The 23,832-nt window shown below is 45.2% G+C and overlaps 1 protein-coding gene across 7 annotated transcripts in view; it reads left to right on the forward strand.

Moving 5' to 3' along the window:
- Positions 1-5,139: 5,139 nt before the first annotated feature.
- The window catches only part of ndrg4 (NDRG family member 4), a 37,387-nt gene continuing 18,694 nt past the window's right edge, over positions 5,140-23,832 (forward strand). The window contains exons 1-5 of one of the 7 annotated variants that reach the window (XM_035642902.2): positions 5,140-5,315; positions 8,189-8,262; positions 19,100-19,190; positions 20,329-20,493; positions 23,769-23,807. In XM_035642902.2, the coding sequence (XP_035498795.2) occupies positions 8,189-8,262; positions 19,100-19,190; positions 20,329-20,493; positions 23,769-23,807 (369 nt within the window). In that variant the 5' untranslated portion in view covers positions 5,140-5,315. Of the gene's footprint in view, positions 5,316-8,188; positions 8,263-19,099; positions 19,191-20,325; positions 20,494-23,768; positions 23,808-23,832 lie in introns of all 7 variants that reach the window. The other 6 variants (XM_035642901.2, XM_035642904.2, XM_035642906.2 and 3 more) reach the window with 6 other exon arrangements.

A 23,832-nucleotide genomic window follows, 5' to 3' on the forward strand; every position in this document is an offset into this window, starting at 1 on the left:
CGCAGAGTTCGCGTCTGGAAATAAAACGTATGTGTAACAATTACAGCGATGATCCCGTATTCATGATAAGCATCAACCTGCTCTGCAGCAAGTCTCTGTGCAACCGGCAACGTTCAGCTCATTGTTTTTCGTCGTTTTTTAAGCTTCCAACTTAAACTGCTTCACTCTCAACTTTGAAAGCAACAAGGCAAGTGGTGGTCGTGGAATATTTAGCAGCTATAACGAGTCAGATATTTCCCTCAGGAGTGAGTGAAGACCAAGACAGAGTTAAACGAAGAGTTTATTACAGAACTTTTGTTTGGAAAAAAGACCCTCAACTCTACACTGACACTAATGTGGCTCCGTATCTGAAGCATTTTTTGCGTTTTAGCCCAAAAATGTACAAGAGCTAAAAGGTTAATGGCAAAATGCAACAGGAAAAAGTTGTTCTGATGGTGATCAATAAGTCTATGGGTAAATTCGTTTACATAAATGTCTCTGATTGAATTTAATATAATGGATTTTTTGTAAAAAAACACCTCTCAAAACATGCTGACACACCGCTTATGATCAAGTGTTCGAGACGAATGGATAATTACGTAACTCAAACATCATGGAAGAGTCGTGTAGATCTCCAGACTTAATACACAAAAGTATGACTCATAATCACAGTTGGACTAATATTTCTTTCTAGATTTGGACGGTTACATATTCGTTAGTGTGTTATTGATGTGTTAATTCACATTACATAAGTGTCACATTTAATCACTGTGGATGACTGACGAAGTGGAAGAGCTGCTCTCAGTTGATTGTGTGCTTGAAGGAGCCAATGACGGAAAGAGCAAATCTAATCTGCCAGGAAGTAAACAAGGATCAGTGTGTAGGATGATGTGAAGCTCACAAAAACACAGTGATTCATAGTTTTAATAGAATTATTATCAATGTAAGATAGAAACCTGCTCGTTGATCCTCCGAGACTTTGATCCAAAAGCTTGTGACGTGTCGACACATATCGACTGATTCCACGTGATGCAAAGCCGCTGGCTGTCGGAGGGTTTTTGAAGGGATCTCGTCTCGCTCTCTCTTCACATCGTCACATATCAACTCATCATTCACAGCAGGTGGTCCGTCACCTGTTCCCTTAAAATAACGTCCCCTTTTTTTTAAAATTTGTGCTTTCTGATGACATTGTTGACTGGAGCTATTTGCAGTAAACCCGTCGGGTCTCTGTTGTGTGTGCCGCTGCCCCAGGACATTTTTGAGGATTACGTGACAGTTGATGGACACTTTGGGAAATTGCAGAGATTGAGCTTGGAACAGAAGCGGTCTCCGTCCAAACTGGATGGTGACCTGGTGGGTCGAATACAGTCTCACTGAGATTAGCCTGCTAGGATGTACCACAAAAATTGACATTTTGTAGTCTCAGACTTACCCATGAACATTAGTTGATATTAAACTACATGTCTGATGAGGTTTGAATGATTATTACAACACAACAGACAACATAGTTTAAAAACGGCAAAAAAATGTGAATTCCAAAAAATATTTTGTTATAATGCGTATATACGGGAACAAAAGTGACAAGACAACTGGCCGGACCAGGGCTATAGGTGGGTAGCTTGCAAACTTCCGTGAAAGAAAAGAAGTAGCTTAGTAGATCGTCTGTATTTAAAGATGCACGACATGACCGCTCCCCGAAAGTGAAGCTATTACATCTAGATCGCCCCCTGGTGGCCGCCTGCAGAAGACGCAACACAACCCGCCTCCTTCATATTAGCAGATCAGACATGGCGCAAACAAACAAAAATCCGAGCAGACGTTCAATAAATGTTTCCAGAGACACTTATGTAATGTGTCATGCTGGTTTAGTTCTTATCACACTGATGTATGTTCAAGTGGTTTTAATGAAGAGTTTGATTCTATGAAAATGGAGTGAATCGTGGTGACTTGCGATTGGTCGAGCGCATGCATCGGAGAGGACTCCATACCGCCGGCTCCACTACTGCGCAGACTGTGGCTCGCAGTGACGTCGCCAACGCAAGATGGCGGCGCCCGTATCTGAGATAGGAGGTCTTCACTTGGGAGGAAGTGGCGACGCGTCGTCCATCTCTCAGCTCTTGGTGAGTTACGGAATGAACCGGGAGTGTTTCTGCCTGACTGTTACGTAACCAGCTGTTAATGCTCACGTTGGCAGCAGCAAAAGCTCGATTACAAACACCTTGAAAAACATCCATCTGAATCACATTCAGAGCTCCATGACGTCTTGACGGCAGATATATGCTTATGGATTGAGGCTTTGAGGGTCTGAACACAGTGTGATTTTACAAATGCTGTTTGATGGAGACGAGTCAGACGGCAGAGCTCTGGCAAGCGCTCCGTCAGTCTGAAGCGGCCGTCTAGTCAGTCAGACCGTGGCGAGCTAAGTAGGTCAAACTGTCCACGAGCGAAGAGAAGGGAAAGGGAACGGACGGCGTGCCGGACGAAGGAGACGCGAGCAGGAACAAGCCGACAGCACCGAACCGCGCGACTCTCGGATGAGATGTAAACCACGTGAGACATCGGTGGAAAGACCAGAGGAATTGGGACATTTCATCATTAGTGAACTACAGGAAGTCGTTTCATTTCACCAATTTTCAACAGTTGTTATTTATAGAAACGCAACTTGCCGGTTGAACACACGGAACGTGACAGATGACGAAGAGCAAAAGATTTCTACAGTGCAAACTTGACACTTCTCTCCCACATATTCTATTCATTTAGTTTCCTTTATATTTCACATACTGTACAGTATTTCCTTTCTATTGCACATGTTCAACTTCTTTAGTTTTTCTGAACCGTGCAGTTTTGCCTTACTCTTACTTTTGCACTATTTACATCTTATTCATTGTTTATGTTACTTGGCTTATTTTTTTTTCTTGTACTATTGCAACAGTTTTTCAATTCCTCTGTACGTCTGGAACAATGTTGCAGGAACTGACAATAAAGTTGACATGACTTCATCTGTACGATGTGTCATCGACGACGTCTGACGGACGTGATCAGAGAAACTTGCTCTTGTTCTGACGTCGATGCCGCTGCCAAATCTAGAAACCGGTCCCACTGACGCCTGTTCACAGAGGAGACCTTCAAATGTGAGATGTCACAAATTAAAAAAGTGAAATGTATCAGAAGCAATAAGCAGAGCAGTTGCGTCGTCAGCCATGTTTCCTTGCCAATGGACATGAACCCAACTTCTGCTCTGTAACCTTCTTCTTCTTCTTCTTCTTCTTCTAAAGGTTTTTTTTTTGCAAACGAGGAACTGTTGCAGTTCCAGATCCAAAACCTGCCGGAAGGCCGGAGCCAGATTTCAACTGACCCTGGCACCAGCGACAGAATCAGAACCAGCACCTGCCGGCGTCTTCTATCAGGAAGGATCTGACGTCCTTACAGAACCGACCCCGCCCTGCGTCATCTGAGCAACGTGGCAAATCTGCGGGAATGATCCGGAGGCGGTCGCCCGCGGCGACGCCGTTGGTCGAACATCTGCTGGTGAGCCGGTCCGGAAAGAACAAGATTCGTTTCTTCTGCGGGGGGAAAAAAATCAAAGTGGACACATTCAAAGCTCTGTGCAAACAACCGAGCGTTTCAGCCCTAATAAGTGATACATATCTGTTCCGTTTATATAAATAATGCTGAGTCCTGTATGACGCTGTGGAGTTAGTGAACTACAGAGGAATTCATGCCCCAGATTCACTTTCGTGTGTGTGTGTGTGTGTGTGTGAGAGTGTGTGTGAGGAGGTCTGCAATATGATGTCATCTTGTGTCAAGATTGGATTTTTCGGAGGAGGATATGTTTATTCAGATTTTTATTTTCTTTCTTTCTGTGTTTTAAAAAAAGCAGGAGTGATTGTGAAGCTTGTGTTTCGCCAACATGGAGCTGCAGTGTCCTGCTTTTAGGAACAACACACACACACACACACACACACACACACACACACACACACACACACTCCCTCTCCACCCAGACTCAAATCCAACGCTTCCTTCTCTTTGCTCCTGTTTCCTCCTCCTCCTCCTCTCTTCTCTCTCTCTCCTCCTCCTCCCCCTCTCCTCCTCTTCCTCTCTCCTCCTCTCCTCCCCCTCTCCTCCTCTTTCTCTCTCCTCCTCTTCCTCCTCTCCTCTCCTTCTCCTCTCTCTCCTCCTCTCTCCTCCTCCTCCTCTTCCTCCTCTCCTCCTCCTCTCCTCCTCCCTCTCCTCCTCTTCCTCCTCTCCTCTCCTCCTCCTCTCTCTCCTCCTCTCTCACCCTCCTCCTCTTCCTCTCTCCTCCTCTCCTCCTCTTCCTCCTCTCCTCTCCTTCTCCTCTCTCCTCCTCTCTCACCCTCCTCCTCCTCCTCTCTCTCCTCCTCTCTTCCTCTTCCTCCCTCTCCTCTTCCTCTCTCCCTCTCCTCCTCTCTCACCCTCCTCCTCCTCCTCTTCCTCCTCTTCCTCTCTCCTCCTCTCCTCCTCTTCTCTCTCTCTCCTCCTCCTCCCCCCTCTCCTCTCCTCCTCCTCCTCTTCCTCCTCTCCTCTCCTCCTCCCTCTCCTCTTCCTCCTCTCCTCTCCTTCTCTCTCTCCTCCTCTCTCTCTCCTCCTCCTCCCCCTCTCCTCTCCTCCTCCTCCTCTTCCTCCTCTCCTCTCCTCCTCCCTCTCCTCTTCCTCCTCTCCTCTCCTTCTCTCTCTCCTCCTCTCTCTCTCCTCCTCCTCTCCTCCTCTCCTCCCCTCCTCCTCTTCCTCCTCTCCTCTCCTCCTCCTCTCCTCCTCCTCTCTCACCTCTCCTCTTCCTCCTCTCCTCTTCCTCCTCTCCTCTCCTCCTCCTCTCCTCCTCCCTCTCCTCCTCCTCTCCTCCTCCTCTCTCACCCTCCTCTTCCTCCTCTCCTCTTCCTCCTCTCCTCTCCTCCTCCTCTCCTCTCCTCTCTCACCCTCCTCTTCCTCCTCTCCTCTCCTCCTCCTCTCCTCCTCCCTCTCCTCTTCCTCTCTCCTCCTCCTCCTCCTCTCTCCTCCTCCTCCTCCTCCTCTGTTTGTCACTTCTTCTTCTCGGGGCTGTGATCCTCAGTCTGCTGCATCACTGGTGAGGCCACGTGTTCTCTGTTTATCATCAGGACGGGGAGGGAGGGAGGCAGACTCTCTCTCTCTCCCTCCCTCCCTCTCTCATTTTGTCTGGTGCACCCGTAGACACACAAACTCAGCTTTGTACCCTCATCCAACCCTCTGCAGCCCGAGAGACGCACACACACACACACACACACACACACACACTGACGGACGGACGCAGCCGAACCAGACTGATCCGACCGGAGGATCTCTGAACTACTCCACAGGTACAGTACAGATTCATCTTTTCAGCCTTTTTTCTCTATAATCTTCTGAGATTTGTCCCTTTTTTTTGACTCAAGTGTAATATTTTGACTTTATCCTTCAATAACTGTCCTGTGGAGTTAAAATCCACAAATGTGCTGGAGCTGTTTTTGTCTGAGGAAGATAAACGAGGACACGGTGTCTGTGAACACAAGCTGCTGAGGCTTTTTTGGACTCTTATGTGGACTTATAACTTATCCTCCCATCCAGTCACCACACACACACACACACACACACACACACACACAAACCTGCACCTGAGAGGTTGTATTGTATTTAATTTGAGTTTTTATATTGACGTGTTGCGTCCTCGTGGTGGAAACACTTCAGATGTGAGTGTAGAGTGGAGTGTGTGTGTGTGTGGGTGTGTGGGTGTGTGGGTGTGTGTGTGTCTGTGTCTGTGTGTGTGTTTGTGTGTGTGTGTGTGTGTGTGTCTGTGTGTCTGTGTGTGTGTGTGTGTGTGTGTGTGTGTGTGTCTGTGTGTGTGTGTGTGGGTGTGTGTCTGTGTCTGTGTGTGTGTGTGTGTGTGTGTGTGTGTGTGTGTGTGTGTGTGCTGAAGTTAAAACAATGTTTGGTTTGAAGCAGGTGAGCGAGTGATCACTCTTCAGTTGGTGGAAAGTCATAAATGATATCTTAAAATTTCATATTTGTAAGATGTACTTAATTGTAATTGTAACTATAAAGGGTTTTTATTAACAATGCTAATATTAAACCCCATCTATCTTCCCGAAATGACATTTTTTGTGTCACTGAGCAGAAATATGAGCATCTGACTCGATACATATTTGTGTTGAAACACAGTCGATGCCCCATTTTTTCTGAGCGTTCCTCTTACATCACTTCTCCATCGGATCCAGAACTGTGCTGCTCTTTTTAATCCCGTCGCGCCATGTGTTTCTGCCACATTGGGGTTTTTTGAAGCTGTTGAGCCTCGCTCTTATTTAAATTTTTGCCTGTTGCGTTTGTTTTTTGCTCCTTCACAACATGAGTCAGCCACTGAAGCCGAGTCGCTCGTCCCCCCGGGAGCGGTTCACTTTCACAGCTCTTCCAGCTTTTATAAATAGAATTTTTAACAAAGAGCGATACGCAGTGTACGAGATGCACGGAGCCGGTGTGACGAGACGAGAGACAGTAGAATTGATTTAAAATCTAAATTAATTCGCAAAAATATGTATATGTATATTTGTACAGTATATACTGTATATCTTTATACTGTGACCTTGGAGGTAGTTTGGGCTCGTGCACTGTGCCGAGGTCACAGGAGTTGAACTGTTGCCGTTTTCTGTTAATTTGCTAGAAGGGACAGACTCATACGTGCTAATGCTGCCTTCAAGTGCCAGTCGGAAAACATCCTACTTCCCACTCGTGAAGTCCGAGTTTTACGAGAATGTCACGTTCAAGTGTTTTGTTGTCGGAACGAATTGTTTAGAAATGGCAAAAGTGGCGAGTTGAGACTCATCGGTTGCCGTCGATTAACTCGTGTACATGAAGTGTGATATGAAAAACTTCCGCAGTGCTCCGGTGGAAAAGATAAAACAGTACAGGAGTGTCCAAGTATTCCTCATCAGAAAAATGATCTACGTTAAGAAAACCGTGTAGCTCGCTCGGTCCTTCATCCTCAACTGAACCAACTAACTGCCTCTTAAAGCGACAGTAACATGCTTTCACTGTACCTACTTAATAAACAGAAACTTAAATATTGCTGCCTTTAACAAACGTTGTTCTTAAACCAACGTGAAATACTAAACAAGATATAAACTGCTGTTATGCCGTTTGTGTTATAACTTTGCACTGCCATTATGGATAGAACAATGAAGAGCATTGGTTTACTGTATATGAAGTGACGTGTACATAAATTACAGATTAGAATTACGTACATAAGCAACGGCTAATACTTGTTGCAATGTTAAAAATGAAGAATTACTTTCCATGCATTACTGAAACCGTCCTCTCAGCCATGTTGGAAGGTTCTGGTCGCCGCAACTCGGGGCCCCGGATATCAGAATTATTTCCAGCGCTAAGGAATTGTGCAATGTGCAACTTCCAACCTCGGCAACTCATATTAACCATAATCCCGAAATCACGTGAAGGCAGCATATCACAGAGTTTGGACAAAATGATTTAATTATGTTTCCTTCTCGTGGCACCAGATCTCTTTCTCTTTGACTTGAAAGTGTCGAGGCAACGCGCGAAGTTGTGAACGTCCTGCAGAAGAAAACGATCCTTCGTCCAGTTGTCGATCGATACTGGAGACCCGTTGCTTGTCGGAGATAATCCAGCTTTCTGGCTCACAGAGTTTCTTTTTCTCGTTCTGGTCTGGAAAGATTATTCTTGCTCCTAGGAATCCCACAAATCTCCCTCCCACCCTCTCCCCTCGTCGTCCCCTCGCCGCCCCCCCCCCCCCCCCCCCCCCCCCCGGCCCTTTTTCAACAGCTCAACAATGGAGGTTGTCTCTTCAAGTGAGACTCTGGTTGAAGCCGCGCTGTTGAGGCCGTTACATGTGCTGCATGCTGATGAATTTTCCTTCTTTGCCGGACCGTTCCGTTTGGACCTCTGCTTCGAGGATCATGATTAGAGATCATGTTAAAGTTCTGTTCTGTTCTCTCTGGTTGTTAGAGGCTGATAGAAAAGTTACGCAGATTTTCAAAAACCTTTTCTAAAAACCAGCAGGGACAAGATACTTATGGATAATAATCCATCCGATTTCCACAGGATCTCTTTTAATTGCATGAAGTCTCCTCCTATAATTCTGTGAATGTTGTTGCACCTGCATTGCACCGTCACCAGTACAGAAGATCTTGTCTCTTGTATTTTTTTTTTATATACCTGCTGCTAGATGGGGCCTGGATTGTTTTGGAGCTTCCCTCCCACGGCCGGCTGCACGGTTCCTCAGAGCCTCCTGCAGACCATGTACGTAGGATCCAGAAGCCGCTGTGCCTCCATACATACCCGCACCATACCATACCGTACCATACCATACCGTACCATACTGTACCGTACCGTACCGTACCGTACCGTACCATGCCGAGTGTGGATGTTTTTTTCCGTCATCCGTCCATCCGTTCCATTCTGTCAATCCGTCCGTCCAGTGTCTTCGCATGTTCATTCTGCAGCCGTGGGGCAAAAAGAAAAGCTCCACAGCTCCGATGACAATTCATCATATTCAATGACAATTAAATATGATCAGGACAGAAAGGAGTCGTCCATCTGCCATCGGACCACGACAGATACTGGAACAGATTCTGGAAAAAGATTCTGGAACAGATACTGGGACAGATTCTGGAACAAATACTGGAACAAATACTGGAACAGATACTGGAACAAATACTGGAACAAATACTGGAACAGATTCTGGAACAGATTCTGGAACAATACTGGAACAGATACTGGAACAAATACTGGAACAGACACTGGAACAGATACTGGAACAGATAGTGGAACAAATACTGTAACAGATACTGGAACAAATACTGGAACAGATAGTGGAACAGATACTGTAACAGATTCTGGAACAAATACTGGAACAGACACTGGAACAAATACTGTAACAAATACTGGAACAGATAGTGGAACAAATACTGTAACAGATACTGGAACAAATACTGGAACAGATACTGGAACAGATACTGGAACAGATTCTGGAACAAATACTGGAACAGACACTGGAACATTTACTGGAACAAATACTGGAACTGATTCTGGAACAGATACTGTAACAGATTCTGGAACAGATTCTGGAACAGATACTGGAACAATACTGGAACAGATACTGGGAATTAGGGGAATTGGGAGCGACGCAGACCCCGAAACTGATAATTACCTCGGCAACATTTGGCGGCAAACCTGTTCCAGGTGACTCGCTACGTCGACGGTTCCGGCACCTTCAGATTTCAGATAGAAATATGAACCGGTAGCTTAGGCTCTTTGTAGTTACGCAAAGAAGCGCTCGCTGTTGGACTTTCTGCTGAAGACGTGTGAGAACTTCTTCTTACCAAGCTCCCAATCTGAACTATTGAATGAATGGACTTAACATGTTTGTACGCCAGACAAAAGTGAAACACGTCTGACACGTTTATGAAGAGAGAAATGTTTTTTATAAAAAAACGCTCTCTGGCAACCACAACCATTTCAAGAAAAGGAAGAGAGAGAAGAAGTCCATACTTTTGTATCGTGATGATAACTGAGTCATCTTCATCTCATCAGACTGTATCTCCAGGATCAGGAAGTGTGTCACTTGTCAGAAGCAGCTAGCCGCAAGCTAATGGCTACACCATCGCCAGATTAGCGTCTGAATTGAAATACTAATGTGTAACGCTCCTGGTTCGTTTAGGGTTCCATAGTTGCACAGATGAACTTCTCTGATGAGACTTTACGACGTAGCAGGTTGTCGTCCGCCGAATTTGATGCTAATTTGATTTCTTCGCTTGAAAGAATCCATAATTATTCTTTTGTTTGTTTTCCTCACTCGGTAAATCGACCGTGGTCACCTTGAGAAGTGTTATAGAAATCCAAGTTATAATTATTATTCATTAATAGAAATCTACAGCCACATTAAGCTACATGCTAACCAGAATATTATTCACATCGTTTCTTCTCTCTGATCTCTGTTAAAGATAAAAAAGTTATGCACCGACTTCTCTAAGGACCGAAGATAATAAGATCTGACTTCCAGTGGATCCTGTAAATCTCTGTCTCCGACGTCCACTTTCATTTTATGACCTCGCTATAGTCTCGTCTCTTCTTTGGCCTCCGGTCAATTCCTATGATTGATTTTAAGATTTTATTGTGTTGTTGTTTCAGACCTGCCTCCAGTTACACTGACCTCAGGTCCTCAGACGAGGCTGAGGGACGGGGGGGGGGCGGGGCCCTTTACCGTTTCGGGCCCCCACTCTTCGGAACGACCTTCCAGATGAACTCTGTCCGACAAGCTCCTTATAGCGTCTTTATTTAAATCCTTCTTAAAGACTCATTTTCATGAGTGTGTTTCTCGGGGAGAAGGGTCTGAAGTCATCCCGGCTCAGATCTTACAGACTATTTTGATCCTTTTATTTTATTTGACTCTTTTCTAATCCGAAGCACCTTTCTTATATTTCTGCCCTAAATTTGTGTGATCTTCAAACAGATTTTCCTTTTCGTTTGCCCTCAGTTCATAATTTGAGTAGTAACTTTGTAACTTTCTTTTGAAAGTTGTTATTTTCACTCTCAATGATGATAATAATATTGAACTAGAGAGCGGAGGACCACAGTGGAAATGATCCAGCACAGGTTGAGGTCAGACGAGGTAGGACGTGAAAGAAGCTGCTTACGTTTCGCGGGGTTTTTTCCGATAGTTTGTCGACAACATGATTAAATTCCAGAACACGATTGACAGAACCGGTAGCTAAGTTTATTCATTTGAGCCTCATGGTGTAATTTCATCCTGTGTTAACGCGACGCGCCTAATCTGACCTGTAGCCCCGGACACAATACGATGTCACAGCAGGACATTGGACAAAATGTACGGATCCGACAACTTGATGCAGCTTAATGAAGTTTTTGTTTCGGTATATCAACGTGTGTCCGCACGTGAAATCTGCAAAATGAGGAAAATCTCAGGAAAACGCTCTGTGGTGTCTGCGTAGAGCCGCAGGAGGCAGGACATGACCGTAGATGTCACGTCTTTGTTTATGGTCATTCTACGTTTTTTACAAGGGGACTGGCAGGAAAAGGTCTGGAGCAACATTTGTGTTCTCCCAGACCAGCCCCTCCGGAGAGGTTCGGCACAAAATGTCCAGACTTCAGTGAAGGTCTGAGAGCAGCTTTATACTGTTCTCATAAAGAACAGCACGGCCTGTCATCACACACTCATTTGCTTTCCCTCAGTGTGTGTGTGTGTGTGTGTGTGTGTGTGTGTGTGTGTGTGTGTGTGTGTGTGTGTGTGTGTGTGTGTGAACGCACCTTCCACTCATGAAAACGTCAGAAGGAGATTTTGAAAACGTCGCCGGACGATTTGTCTGACGGTCGCAGTTCGCTGCCGAAATTGGAGACGACGTCTCGATCACGGAATGCGCTCTAATTGTTGGCTTATTTTCTCGAGAGAGTAGCAGCCCGACCATGTCGGGATCGTTCCTCCACATCGAGGCTAAAAATAACACGCGTGGCGTATTTCCAATATCGCCTCCTCGAATTTCCCGCTCGGCTCCGCCTCCTCCCGAGTGTCGGCGGGACAGCGGCCGCCGGAGGTAATGAGGTGTGTGAGGAAGAAGGACGGGATCAACTTTGATTTTGTCCAGTAAAAGTAGATTATGTTGATATGTTTTCATGATATTTTATCAATGTTGCAATGTTTACAGTTACAGAAATGTCCCGAAGCTTTCAAAAAGTAAAAATCTAAATCAGAAAAGTGTGAAGAAATGAAGACGTAAACATAAATCGGTTGAATTCATTCAAACCCGACAAACTTCAAGCGTAACTTTGTTATAGGATCAAATAACGCTGATCAGATAACGTGGTTTATTTTTTTTACAAAATCAACAAACTTTATTTAATCCACGTTTATTATATTTTTTAATCATAGTAGTTAAATTTCATACTCAGATGGTTTAATCTGTTCAGCACCACTTGCTCGTTCATCCATCCATCGACTCCGTACGAGACTCTGTCTGTTTAGTTTATTCACTGTCAATTTAACATTTGAGCAGATTTGATGATACAGATTTTTTTTCATATCCGAATAATGGATTGAATTTTGATTGAATCAATGTTTTTTTATTGAGAATAAAGTCAAAATGTTGAGAATATACTTGAAATTTCTAAACTAAAATAGTAAGTTTAAGATTTTTTTAAATCATAACTTAAGTTGACGCAAAACGACTTGTGCAGATGAATTGTTGACATTGTATCAATATTATTCTAAGGACCTTGGTCAGGACTTTGAAGTGCTTTTGGAAATAGGTGGACACATCTGCGCAAACTGAAATATTAGGTGACGATCAAATGTAAGGATATCGATGTTCACACAGGCAACACGCGACGGACCAGAGGAGTTGACTTTCCCCTCAACATTTTGTCTCTAATCTCCAAACGCAAAGATGCAAATGGGAAAATTGTCCGTCGCCAATACATTTCAAAAATGAATATTATTGTTTCCAGGCACTGATAATCCCTTCACACGTTGTAGCGTCACACCTCCGGTGCGACTTGGCGATAAAACACGGGCCAATCGCTGCTGTTGCATTCTGGGTTATGACCTTTTCTTTCAGTGGACGTTGTGATGAAACCAAGTCCCCCCCCCCCCCGACATCTGGCTCTCCGGTCGGGGCAGGAAGGAGTCCAGCGAGTCGTCCCCCCCCCCCCCCCCCCCCCCCGCCACCACACGCTGTCTGTCCGTCTGCCCTCGCTGGCGTCCGCCCCTGCAGCTCCGTGGGTCGCCTGCAGGAACAAAACACCAGACTGGACGTTTGGTTGCATTTCTTTTTCCCCCCTTTAGTTCGACTGCCGGACAAACCGACTGTGCCATTCAGCGTGTGCCAAATAAATACAAGTCCCTAGGAGGAAGTGTTCGGCCGAGGCTGATGTCGAACATGTTCGCAGGTATTTTAGTAAAGAACCAGGGCGACGGCTGAGAGGGAGGCACAAGCCTTTTAGACATGTAGCTCGTGTGACGTGTAGTAAATCGCTGCTGACTTTCCAGTTCCAGGGTGGATTCAGATCCTCCTTCCTGTGGCCTTTTCCTTGACCTCAGTGGGAAACGTCATGAGGTCAAGGAAAGGAGGATTCATAGGACCGTTATTGATGCGTCCGCCGTGGTGAGACTATACATTTCCAAAGACGGACTACAAAAAACGCGTATTACGATGTATTACGATGTATTACGATGTATTACGGTATATTACGGTGTATTACGGTGTATTACGATGTATTACGATGTATTACGGTGTATTATAGACGTAAATGCTTTGTGGGCAACAGATACTAACATGATGACGTGCTTTCCTTCTCGATCACATTCATACTCTCCTTCTTTTACTTCAGATTTAATCGTTTGCGTTCGTGCACGACGCGTCACGTTAAATATTGCTGAATCGTGGGGCGTCCGTTTCTCTTTTCCTTTTGCGCAGGACGCTCCAGTGTACCCTACGCTGAAGGAGAGACTGGAGCACCTTTCCTAAACATTACAGCTACAGTGTGTAATATTTAGAAGAACTTATTCACAGAAATTGAATATATTGTCCATAACTATCTGTTTATATAAGAGTTAAATATAGTCACATGAGGTGGACCGACCTCCGTGTGAGTCTCCATGTTTCTACTTCCTGTTGAATACGGTCGTTGAACTAAACGCTCCAGAATACGTCGCGTTCACGTTGAATTTTAAGACGCTGATGGAAATGGAATCGGCTGGTGCGCCGCCATAAAGTGTCCCCTGTCGGTCGCTCAGTCGGTTGCGGTTTGCCACTTCACCACCAGATGGCGCCAGAACGTTACAATCATTACACACTGGGGCTTTAAAGAATCCGAAGCTCTTATCGTGGCTGCCGATCAAATACTTCCGGGTCATTTCGCTCAGTTTGGAAGCTTCCTAAAGCGAAACTGGACAATTCGACCGCAGCCTCTGCTGCATCGTAGAGAACAGAGTCTCCCAGTCTGTGGGTCCACAACATCACACCCGGGTGAGGGTGGGAAAAGACTTTTCTGCTCGGTTTGGAGCATCGCTGCAGGAACTTTGCTTCCGTTCATCAATAATTAATGTATCGGCGAGGTCCAGCTTATAACAGTGAGCCTCATGCTGTACGACTGTTCTTTATTATTAACTCAACTTCTTCCCTTGCAAACGTTTTTTTCCCCCGTGCGATTCTACTCGTGTAACTGGTGTGTGACTGTAGAAACATCTTGAATCTCTGAATATGCAAACGACCTCCTTCACTTTGATCACGGCTCACACACACACACACATACGCACACACGCACACACACACACACACACACACACACACACACACACACACACACACACCTCAGGCGCCGCCGGCTCCTCGTCCACACACACACACACACACACACACACACACACACACACACACACACAAACACAAACAGACACAGACACACACACGCACACACACGCACACACACACACACACACACACACACACACACACACACACACACCTCAGGCGCCGCCGGCTCCTCGTCCACACACACACACACACACACACACACACACACACACACACACACACACACACACACAAACACTCCTTCAAAGCGGCATATTTTATCATCACAGCAGAGTTTTGACGGCAGGATTCTTCTTCTTCTTCTTCTTCTTCTTCTTCTTCTTCTTCTTCTTCTTCTTCTTCTTCGTGTGCAGGATGTCGTCACTGTCGGTCCAGAGACGTTCAACTCGGAATCTTAATCATTTTCCCTGAATAATTTACACTTCAGCATTTCCTGCTCTTAGATTTTATATAAAACCTCAGTGCAGTGATATTAACTCGTATCACAAGTCAGATGTTCACCAGGTGACCAATGTGACCCAATGCAAACACACTGTCGTCTTCTGTTACTGTTCATAATTTACCGTGACCCCATAAAATGTCAGTCGTGTCCGCTGCTCCGCAAACGGTTGACTTCCAAACCAGCGTTGATTCTCATTTTACGGCCTCGACGGCAGAAAATAATCAGATTTATATTGAAGGAAACCTTCTCTTCATCTTAATTTCTCCTCTTAATGCGAACGTGAAGCTTCCCGCTCGTGGTCTTGATTTATTCCGGATGAGGTGCGCTTGTTTCTTCCAGCGCAGAAATGCTTTTATATGGAAATTGCAGAGAGCAGAGAAGAGACGGACGTGTCAGGGATGCAAATCTTTGTGTTTTCATTTCACGCTAATTGATCATTTCCGCCGTTTGTATTAGAGAGCGTGTGGAAACCTTCCATCTCAATGTGTCAAATTGAAATCCAGGTGATTGGTTGTCAAGCGGCCCGGTGCTTCGTCATCTGTTGGAAACTAAAAGCTCTGACTGAGACTCGGACTCCTCGAGGGGCGACGCCCTGTTCGCGCCCCGACTCCGACGCCGAGAGCCGAGGAGGCGATAAGAGAGGCGGACACTTTCATGTGCCTCACTTCCTCTCTTCTCTTCTGCCCGATGCAACTTCCTGTTGTGAATGTAAAGCTTTGCATGTGACGACTCGGACAAGGAAGCGAAGGAGCTGCCGCTCCAGTCTGCAGCCGAGAGCGGGTCATTCATATTTAATACGCAAAGTTTCAACTTCGGTGATTTTCTGAAGGTGTTTCCTACTATTTGATTATTAATTATCGCTGAATCTCTTTCCCCTGCTGTGTTTTTCTGTTTGTGTCCGTCGGCCTTTGACCCTCTGCGCTGTCCCAGTTTCCAAGCATCGATTGGGTGGATGCTCCTCCATTAGCTCATCCACACGGCCGTGTCATTGATCTGTGCTTCGACAGGAAGCTTCTCTCTCTCTGAGCCTCCTCACCGGCCCTGAAACACCGGCGACCGACCTGCTTCTCGTCCCGTTGACTCCTGAGCTCGAGGAGCAGGGAGATGTTCTCCATCCAAGCACGAAGCTCGAAGAGATCACATGGTTGCTTTGGATTTAGGGGATTATATGCTTTTTATTTTGCTCTGCGCAGAAGATCAAAGTGACAACATCAGAACATAATGGAGTCTTTCTTCCTTCCTTTCTTCTATATGAGGAGGAGGAGGAGGAGGAGGAGGAAAGGTTACTATGGTGCAACTGTGCCATGTGTAATTTGGCAAGATGTTGGTGTGAACGAGACACAGACATTTAAAGGCAGGGTGGAGCAGCGATGGTATAATGACAATTAATAAAAGACGATGTTCACACGGTGGTGTCAGATAATCCTCAGGAATAACCACAAAAATATGCCCGTTGATCAAAGATGTTTAATTATAACACGACGGTCTTATTGGATGCATGGAGAGAGAGAAAAGAGAAAAAAAGCAGTCAGGAGAAGGTGAGCCAGCCCCGATGGGACTTAGCTTGGTTGTCATAGCAACCCTGTCTGGGCAGATTTATAAAGAAAGGGGGGAAAAAAAGAAAAACCAGCAAAGGAGGGAGAGGAACGAAAAAGAGGACAAGTCCGTTTTGTTCTGCTCAACACATTCACGCTGTAAAAAACAGTTTCTCCCCAAAGTAGACAAACACCCATTTAACTTTCTTCTCTGTTTTTTGTTAAAGGGGGGAGGGAGGGAGGGAGAGAGGTGGTGACCCCAGAGAGAGAGAACAGGCCCGTAAATAACTTCTCACCCACTGACTCTCGGCTGCCGGACCACGGTTGGTCCGAGGGGATGAAGAGAAGCTCACGAAGGTTGTTCGACGGTGACGGACACGAGGCCCAGAGGCCGATTGTCCGACCAACAGCGAAGCCGAGAGACGCGATGGCGCGGAACGGAAAGGATAGAAGCAAAATGTACCGACATGCAAGAATATAACATCGTCTGCATACGTGCAAACGCTCAAATCCTGGTTCAACCCCCTGGTGGATCAGAGCAATGTCAAAGTGTCTGGGTTGTTGAGAAAACACGAGGCATCGCCGATGAAAGCAGACGACACAAATATGTTGCTAAGTGGAGCTGATTGATTGAATGTGACAGAGGCGAGTTGCCACATCGATGGAGTTCCCTTATGGAACCTAAAGCACTCAGACCCTACAACTGGCAGTGTTCCACTGTACACTGCAAAAAACAGAAATGTCTGAATAGAACCAACAGCATACTGATAATTAGGTCAGAGCGAGGACCTATTGTAATCGTAGGGATTCTTTTTAGCAAAACTGAATTGGCTTTTTGATATTTTAGGGGTCTCTTGCATGGAGCATGCCGAAATGACTCAATAGCGCCCCCTACCACAATTCAACATCAAGGCCCCCATCTTTAACTTTGGTGTAGATGAACGAAATTTGATAGGCACATGTATCATGTTAAGACCTACAAAAAATCCCCGGTGACCATCAACCCCCACCAACAGGAAGTCGGCCATTTTGGTTTTAGTGTTCAAATTTGCCGCATTGTTGTGACATTCTTCCGCACGTCAAACTTTGACGAACTGCGACAGACTTCACACGAGCAACTTAAAATTCGATGTGTGTCATCTCAACACCTATGGGATCAAAAGTTATCAAAATTTTGTTTATTTTATTATTCTTGGAGTCTTGCCGTTAGCAGAAATGGTAAAGTTTTTTTTTTCTTTCTGAAGACGATGCTAAAAGCGCCAAAGCGAGTCCATAAAGATTTCGGACCAATCTGCCTATTCGACCTTCAACATGTCGGCTGAGGATTTTGGCTCGTTGGCGGCGTTCGAGGGGACGATCGGGGAATGCTAGAACCTAAATTGTTTTAATTGGGGACCATGACAACAGATAATTCTGACCATCGGACCAGAGTCGTCCAAGAGTTTGTTGTCAGTTTAGCCAACGGTTCGTCCTCTGGGGACCATTGATGCTTTTACCAGATTGAATCACAATAAAGTCGTATTTTAAACCGGTCAAAGAGCAGAACGGTGTCCACATCTTTTGTTAAAGAACAAAGAGCTCACCACAGACAGCGTCAGTGTGACAGGAGATAGAGCGTTTAGTCGGACGAGCACGGAGCCCGTATCTTTCCACCAGTCAGCGGTGGCGTCATGAGGCCAAATATAGCTGTGTAATGCAACGGTAATTGATTTCACAAGCAGCTGTCTTACATAAGCGTGTCGGCGTGAAGAGGGAGGGTGAGAACGCGAGAGGGACGAGAGGCGTGGATGAGACGCGGTGTGAAAAACCAGCTGAGGGGTAAAGAAGGGATGAAGGGAGGAGGAGACGCGAGGGTGAGGAAAGAAGAGGAAGAAGAAGCGAATGTCAAAGGGAAGAGGTGCTGGAAGAAGTGTCAAAGTGTGGTGATGGATTTGAAAAGCAGAGGAACACAAAGAAGCAGAGACACAAAGCCTTCTGGGTAATAACACATCTATTCTCTTACCTGCCATGTTGCTTCTACAAACCATCTGTGAACACGTCTCATGGGATCTTTGATTGGGACGAGCCCTCTGAGAATTGGCGTCTTCTAATTCTCGTCCCCCAACTTTACTTGTTAAACACATCATACGTCCCCTGAAACCTCCATCCCTCCTCACACTGCGACACGTATCCAACGCACCCTTTGACTCGGTCGTGGCGAAGCGCTTCATCGGCTGTCGCTCGGAAAAAGTCCGGTCGTTAAAGTAAGCTCTAAGATGTTTTAAAAAAAACAAACTTTGCATCACTCCCTGACACGACGATTGTGTGATTCACAGAAAAATGTTTTCATCATTTCCTCTTGTTCAGTAAAGCAGGGCGTCCTCCCATCTTGACTCCATGTCCCTTGTTCCCAGTCACGTCCTCATTTGTCCGCCGCTCAGATTATTCTAGTTCAATGTAACATGGCGACCGACGAACTTCCATGGTTGTGGATTCGTGGATTCACTCCACGAAGGAACGTCACTGTTTTATTTCACGTGAATGAAACAGAACCGACATCATCACGTAATCACACTGCGAGAAAATTAAAATGATACTGACACAACCCTGCATGATGAAATGAAATTATAGTTGTGTGTGTGTGTGTGTGTGTGTGTGTGTGTGTGTGTGTGTGTGTGTGTGTGTGTGTGTGTGTGTGTGTGTGTGTGTGTGTGTGTGTGTGTGTGTGTGTGTGTGTGTGTGTGTGTGTGTGTGTGTGTGTGTGTGTGTGTGTGTGTGTGTGTGTGTTGCAGGTTGCTGACCAGGATGGCGGGGATAAAGGAGCAGCAGTTCACCGAGGAGAAGCCCCTGCTGCCGGAGCAGAGAGGAGCGGACTCGGACATGGTCAGTTATTCACCCAGTGTGTGTGTGTGTGTGTGTGTGTGTGTTTGGGATGAACCACTCTGGAAAACTCTGGGTACATTAGGACATGGAGAGACGTCTGCACATTGATAACAACACTACGGAAAGATGAAGGGTCACTCTAGCTGAGAGGGGGGGGGGGGGGGTCCCCCACCACTTACTCCATTACCTTAGCAACAGGTTGTGGCTGAATCAGGGGCCGTTGAGTGTTCGAGAGCCTGTTGTCGCAGGGATTATGGGAAACGGTGGCAACTCACTTAGGTTTAGACAAGACTTTTTAAACAGACATTTTGAAGGTGGACATATAGTCACCGGGTCTGGACCATGAAGCCAATGCTGAAGTTGCCTGAAGCCTGTATTCTGTGTACTGACCAGCAGAGGGCGACTCTGTGAGAACGGGACTCTACTTCTCACTTGCAAACATTTTCCTGAGGAGTTTATGGTTCAATCTCCAGCTTCAAGTCTTGTTCATTACAGCTGGATGTTCATTTTGTAACATTATGTTCCATTTACAGTCCAATAGACGATTAACCACCATCGGGGCGTAGACACAGCGTGCCTGACGGCAAGGCGAGCGCCCAATTGCTGCGTGGTTGCAGGTGTAGGACGACGAGTCAGACAGGAAGAAAGAAAATCAAGATTTAACAAGAGATGAATTGATATCGATGTCTTTAAATCATCCATGATCATTCATTTAGGTCATTTTATTTCAAATACACAGGTAATAAACCACCTGGACATCACTTTGTGTCAATGTTAAACTACTGAATGGCACCGTTGAAGTTTTCTCTTCTAGTTAGTTGTGCTCTGGACATGGAGGGAAACGGTGAGGATGGTTCTGATTCTGTGTTCACACCCAACGGAAGTGAAGCGTGGCTGGATGATGTGAATTCACTCGTGCGTTAATCGACCCCTGTGGAGGCCTCAGCCCACAACCTGCTGCTCTTCTCCAGGCAGATGAAGGTGACAGGTCTTCAGCTCGACCTTTGTGGGACAGAAACGACAGACGACTTGACCTTTGAACCCGTTTGTTTGACATGTTGCTGCTTTTGTCTTTGCTGATTTTGTTTTTAGCCCAATAACCACTTTGTTGTGTTTTGCTGTTTCCACGACGCAGCAGGATAAAGGAGACGAGGCGTCGGGGGGGCCCCCCTGTCCCGCCAGCCCCGCCGGCCCCGCGCCCCTTAACCACCCCTCTCCCCCCAGCCGCCCCACTCACCGCTGGCATGTCATCGCACGGCACTGGCTCCGCCAGACCCGCCGTCGGACCAGCGGGGTCCTGCCGGTAACTACCAGAGCCCCCGGGGACGAGCAGAGACACCAGGCTGCGCAGAAACACACACACACACACACACACAGAAACAAACACACACATACACACTAAGAAAAAGACACATAGAAACACACACACACACACACACACACACACATACACACACACACGTACACACAGAAACAAACACACACACACACACACATACACACAGAAACAAACACACACACACACATACACACAGAAACAAACACACACACACACACACACACACACACACGTACACACAGAAACAAACACACACACACACACACAGACACAAACACAAACTTTAATTAAAATCTAAACTCAGATGAGGAACTTACACTAGACACTAACTCCTCCTCCAAGAACGTATTGTTTCCTCCAGGCCGTCGTGTCTGCTGCTGTGAACTGTGATATGGAAGCGGATCTGTCACCAGACTTTGAAATTTAAAAGGCACTGAATTTCTACTACTGAATTTTTTGGCATTGAAATTATGTATCTGATTCTTTTTTGCATCTGAATTCATCACTTCAAAATTCTAATAACTGATGTTCAGTTGAGTTTTTCAATGTTAAAAAAAACTGTAAAAAGATTTGTGTCAAGAATTTTTTAACAACATTTTTTGAAACTGAATTTTGTTGAATGGCATTTTTGATTGAATTTTTAAAGTGTCAAAAAAAATTCAGTCAAAAAGAATCAGTCAGAAAAAATTCAATGACACTGACTTTTTTGACACAGATTTTTTTTGACACATTTTAACATTGAAAAACAAGTAATAAATCAGTTAATGAAATTTTGAAGTGTTGAATTCAGATGCAAAAAAATCTGATACATAATTTCAATGCAAAAAAATCTGTATTAGAAATTCTGTGCTTTTTAAATTTCAAAGTCTGGTGACACAGATTTGCTTCCATATACCTGCTACTACTTACAGAAGTAAAACAGCTAACTAATACTACTAAAAGTATTTGTGGTGTTTCCGCTCCACTGTGACTAACAGAGCTTTGTTCATGTTTAACAAGGATGGATCATTTACTTATCATTTACTTATTTACAAATCATGATGAAGATTCCAAAATCCACAAAAACAAAATCTTCAAAGTGATAAAACATTCCTGAATCCACGTCCGGATCCACGGCAAAAATCAGACGGCTTCCTTCTTGGCCCACGTCCCATTCTCTTTCGTGATGTTTCGTGGAAATCCGTTGTGTAGTTTTTGCGTAACAGAGGTGAAAACACAACCTCCCTGGTTGAGGTGAGAATACAGAACTCCTCCACTGCCACCATGTGGCCACAACGTGCAGCTGCACCGTCGGGCCGATCGGTCACTATAGAAACAAAGTGAACAGAGGAACAGGACGAGCTTGAACCCAGAAAGATTTAATACATTTATACCTTTTACCAAAATCTGCTCCGCCTGTAATTTTAATATTATCACATCTAGAATCCCACATCTGCTTCTGGTCAGTTTCCTGTAAATAATCAGGGTCATCGTCCTCGACGGATTTGATGCAGCCTGCAGACACATCAGATCAGAGACACGACTGGAACAACAACAACATCATGGCAGAGAGGAACACGTCATCACACTTTATTTCTAAAACTGTACACAAGTCAATCATTTCATCTAGATTACACAACACACACACACACACTCACACACACACTCACACACACACACACACACACACACTCACGCACACGCACAAGCACACGCACACACACACACACACACTCACACACACGCACAAGCACACGCACACACACACACACACACACACTCACACACACACACACTCACACACACAGACACACACACACACACACACACACACACTCACACTCACACTCACACACACACTCACACTCACACACACACACACACACACACACACACACTCACACTCACACTCACACTCACACACACACACACACACACACACTCCACTGATCCTCTGAGCTGCAGCTCTTCCTCGACACGCGGTGTGAAACAGTGCCACCTGCTGGTCCGACCACTCAACTGCCCCCACTAACCTTTTGCCCTCTCGCATGAAACTGCAGGAACTGAAGTTTCCCGATCAGCTCAGATGAGAATCACCTAATTTGATTTCAGTGACATATTGGAAATGTTAATAGCTTATTAAATATCATTCAATAAGTTCTTCTTTACGGCAGCTTCAGGTCCTGCCGCTCCTCTCCTTCCCTTCTAACAACCTTTGACCTCCCCTCTCCTGTTCCGTTGCACATCCATAACCCGTCCATCTTTTCTTTCAGAGATGTCCCCACGTGAACTCACAAACACCTCCAGTCTGTCTGACGTCGCGTCAGGATGTTCGTGTTCTGAAGTAACACAGGTTCACAGATGCAACCTGTGTTACTTCTTCACGTTTCCCCTCGAGTGGAGAGTCCAGACCACCTCGCTCACAAAGTGAGATAAAACGTAACTGACGTGTCGTCGGTCAGCGACTCTGAATGTGTAAATCTGTTCTGTCGCCTCAGACGCAGCAGACGACGGTTGAGGAGGTGATGTGCTTTGGGGGCGAATCTGGATCCTGCTCTCTCTCTCTTTTCTTCACTTTGTTTATTTTTAAATGCTGATTTGTTCCCACGTCCCCATGTGCACTTCAGTAAATACATGTTCACTTGTTTTTCAATGTTAAAAAAATTTGTTAAAGAATTCAGTGTCAAAAAAATTTGGACTGAATTTTTTTGGAAACAATTTTTGACTGAATTTTTTTGACACTAAATTTTTTCTTAAAAAAAAAATTGGGGTCAAAAAATTCAGTGTCACAAAATTTTCTGTGCCACTGAATTTTTTTGACAACGAGAATTTTTGATTTAAATTTGTTCTGACTGAATTCTTTTTTGACTGAATTTTTTGACTTTATGTTTTGACCAAATTTTTTTGACGGACATTTTTCTGTGTAAAAAAATCATGTAAAAAATTCCAGACAAAAAAAGTCAAAAAAAAATTCTGTCAAAAAAATTTCTGTGTCAAAAATTTTAAGTGTAAACCTCGACTGTCTTTAGATGTATTTTGATAATAATACTGAACATTCAAGTAGCTGAACATGGCACTGCATCGATTCGACACCGTCACACTCAGCTGTTTTCTGTGGTTTGTATTGGACCTGTATATAAACTGAGTACAGGCCGCGCTGCTCTTCTGTGAGTCTCCGACTGAGGAAACTTCTCATCTGTGTCTGAGTTCAGACGACGTTTTAATCCCCGTCTTCTGTCTCCTCTCGTCTCTTTGTGCAGGACAACTGTGAGCAGCTGATGCCTGCGGGGGATTGGAAGGTAAGAGCTGATCCTCCGGCTCATA

This window comes from Scophthalmus maximus, chromosome 7 (genome assembly GCF_022379125.1).
Source record: "Scophthalmus maximus strain ysfricsl-2021 chromosome 7, ASM2237912v1, whole genome shotgun sequence".
NCBI classification, from domain to species: domain Eukaryota; kingdom Metazoa; phylum Chordata; class Actinopteri; order Pleuronectiformes; family Scophthalmidae; genus Scophthalmus; species Scophthalmus maximus.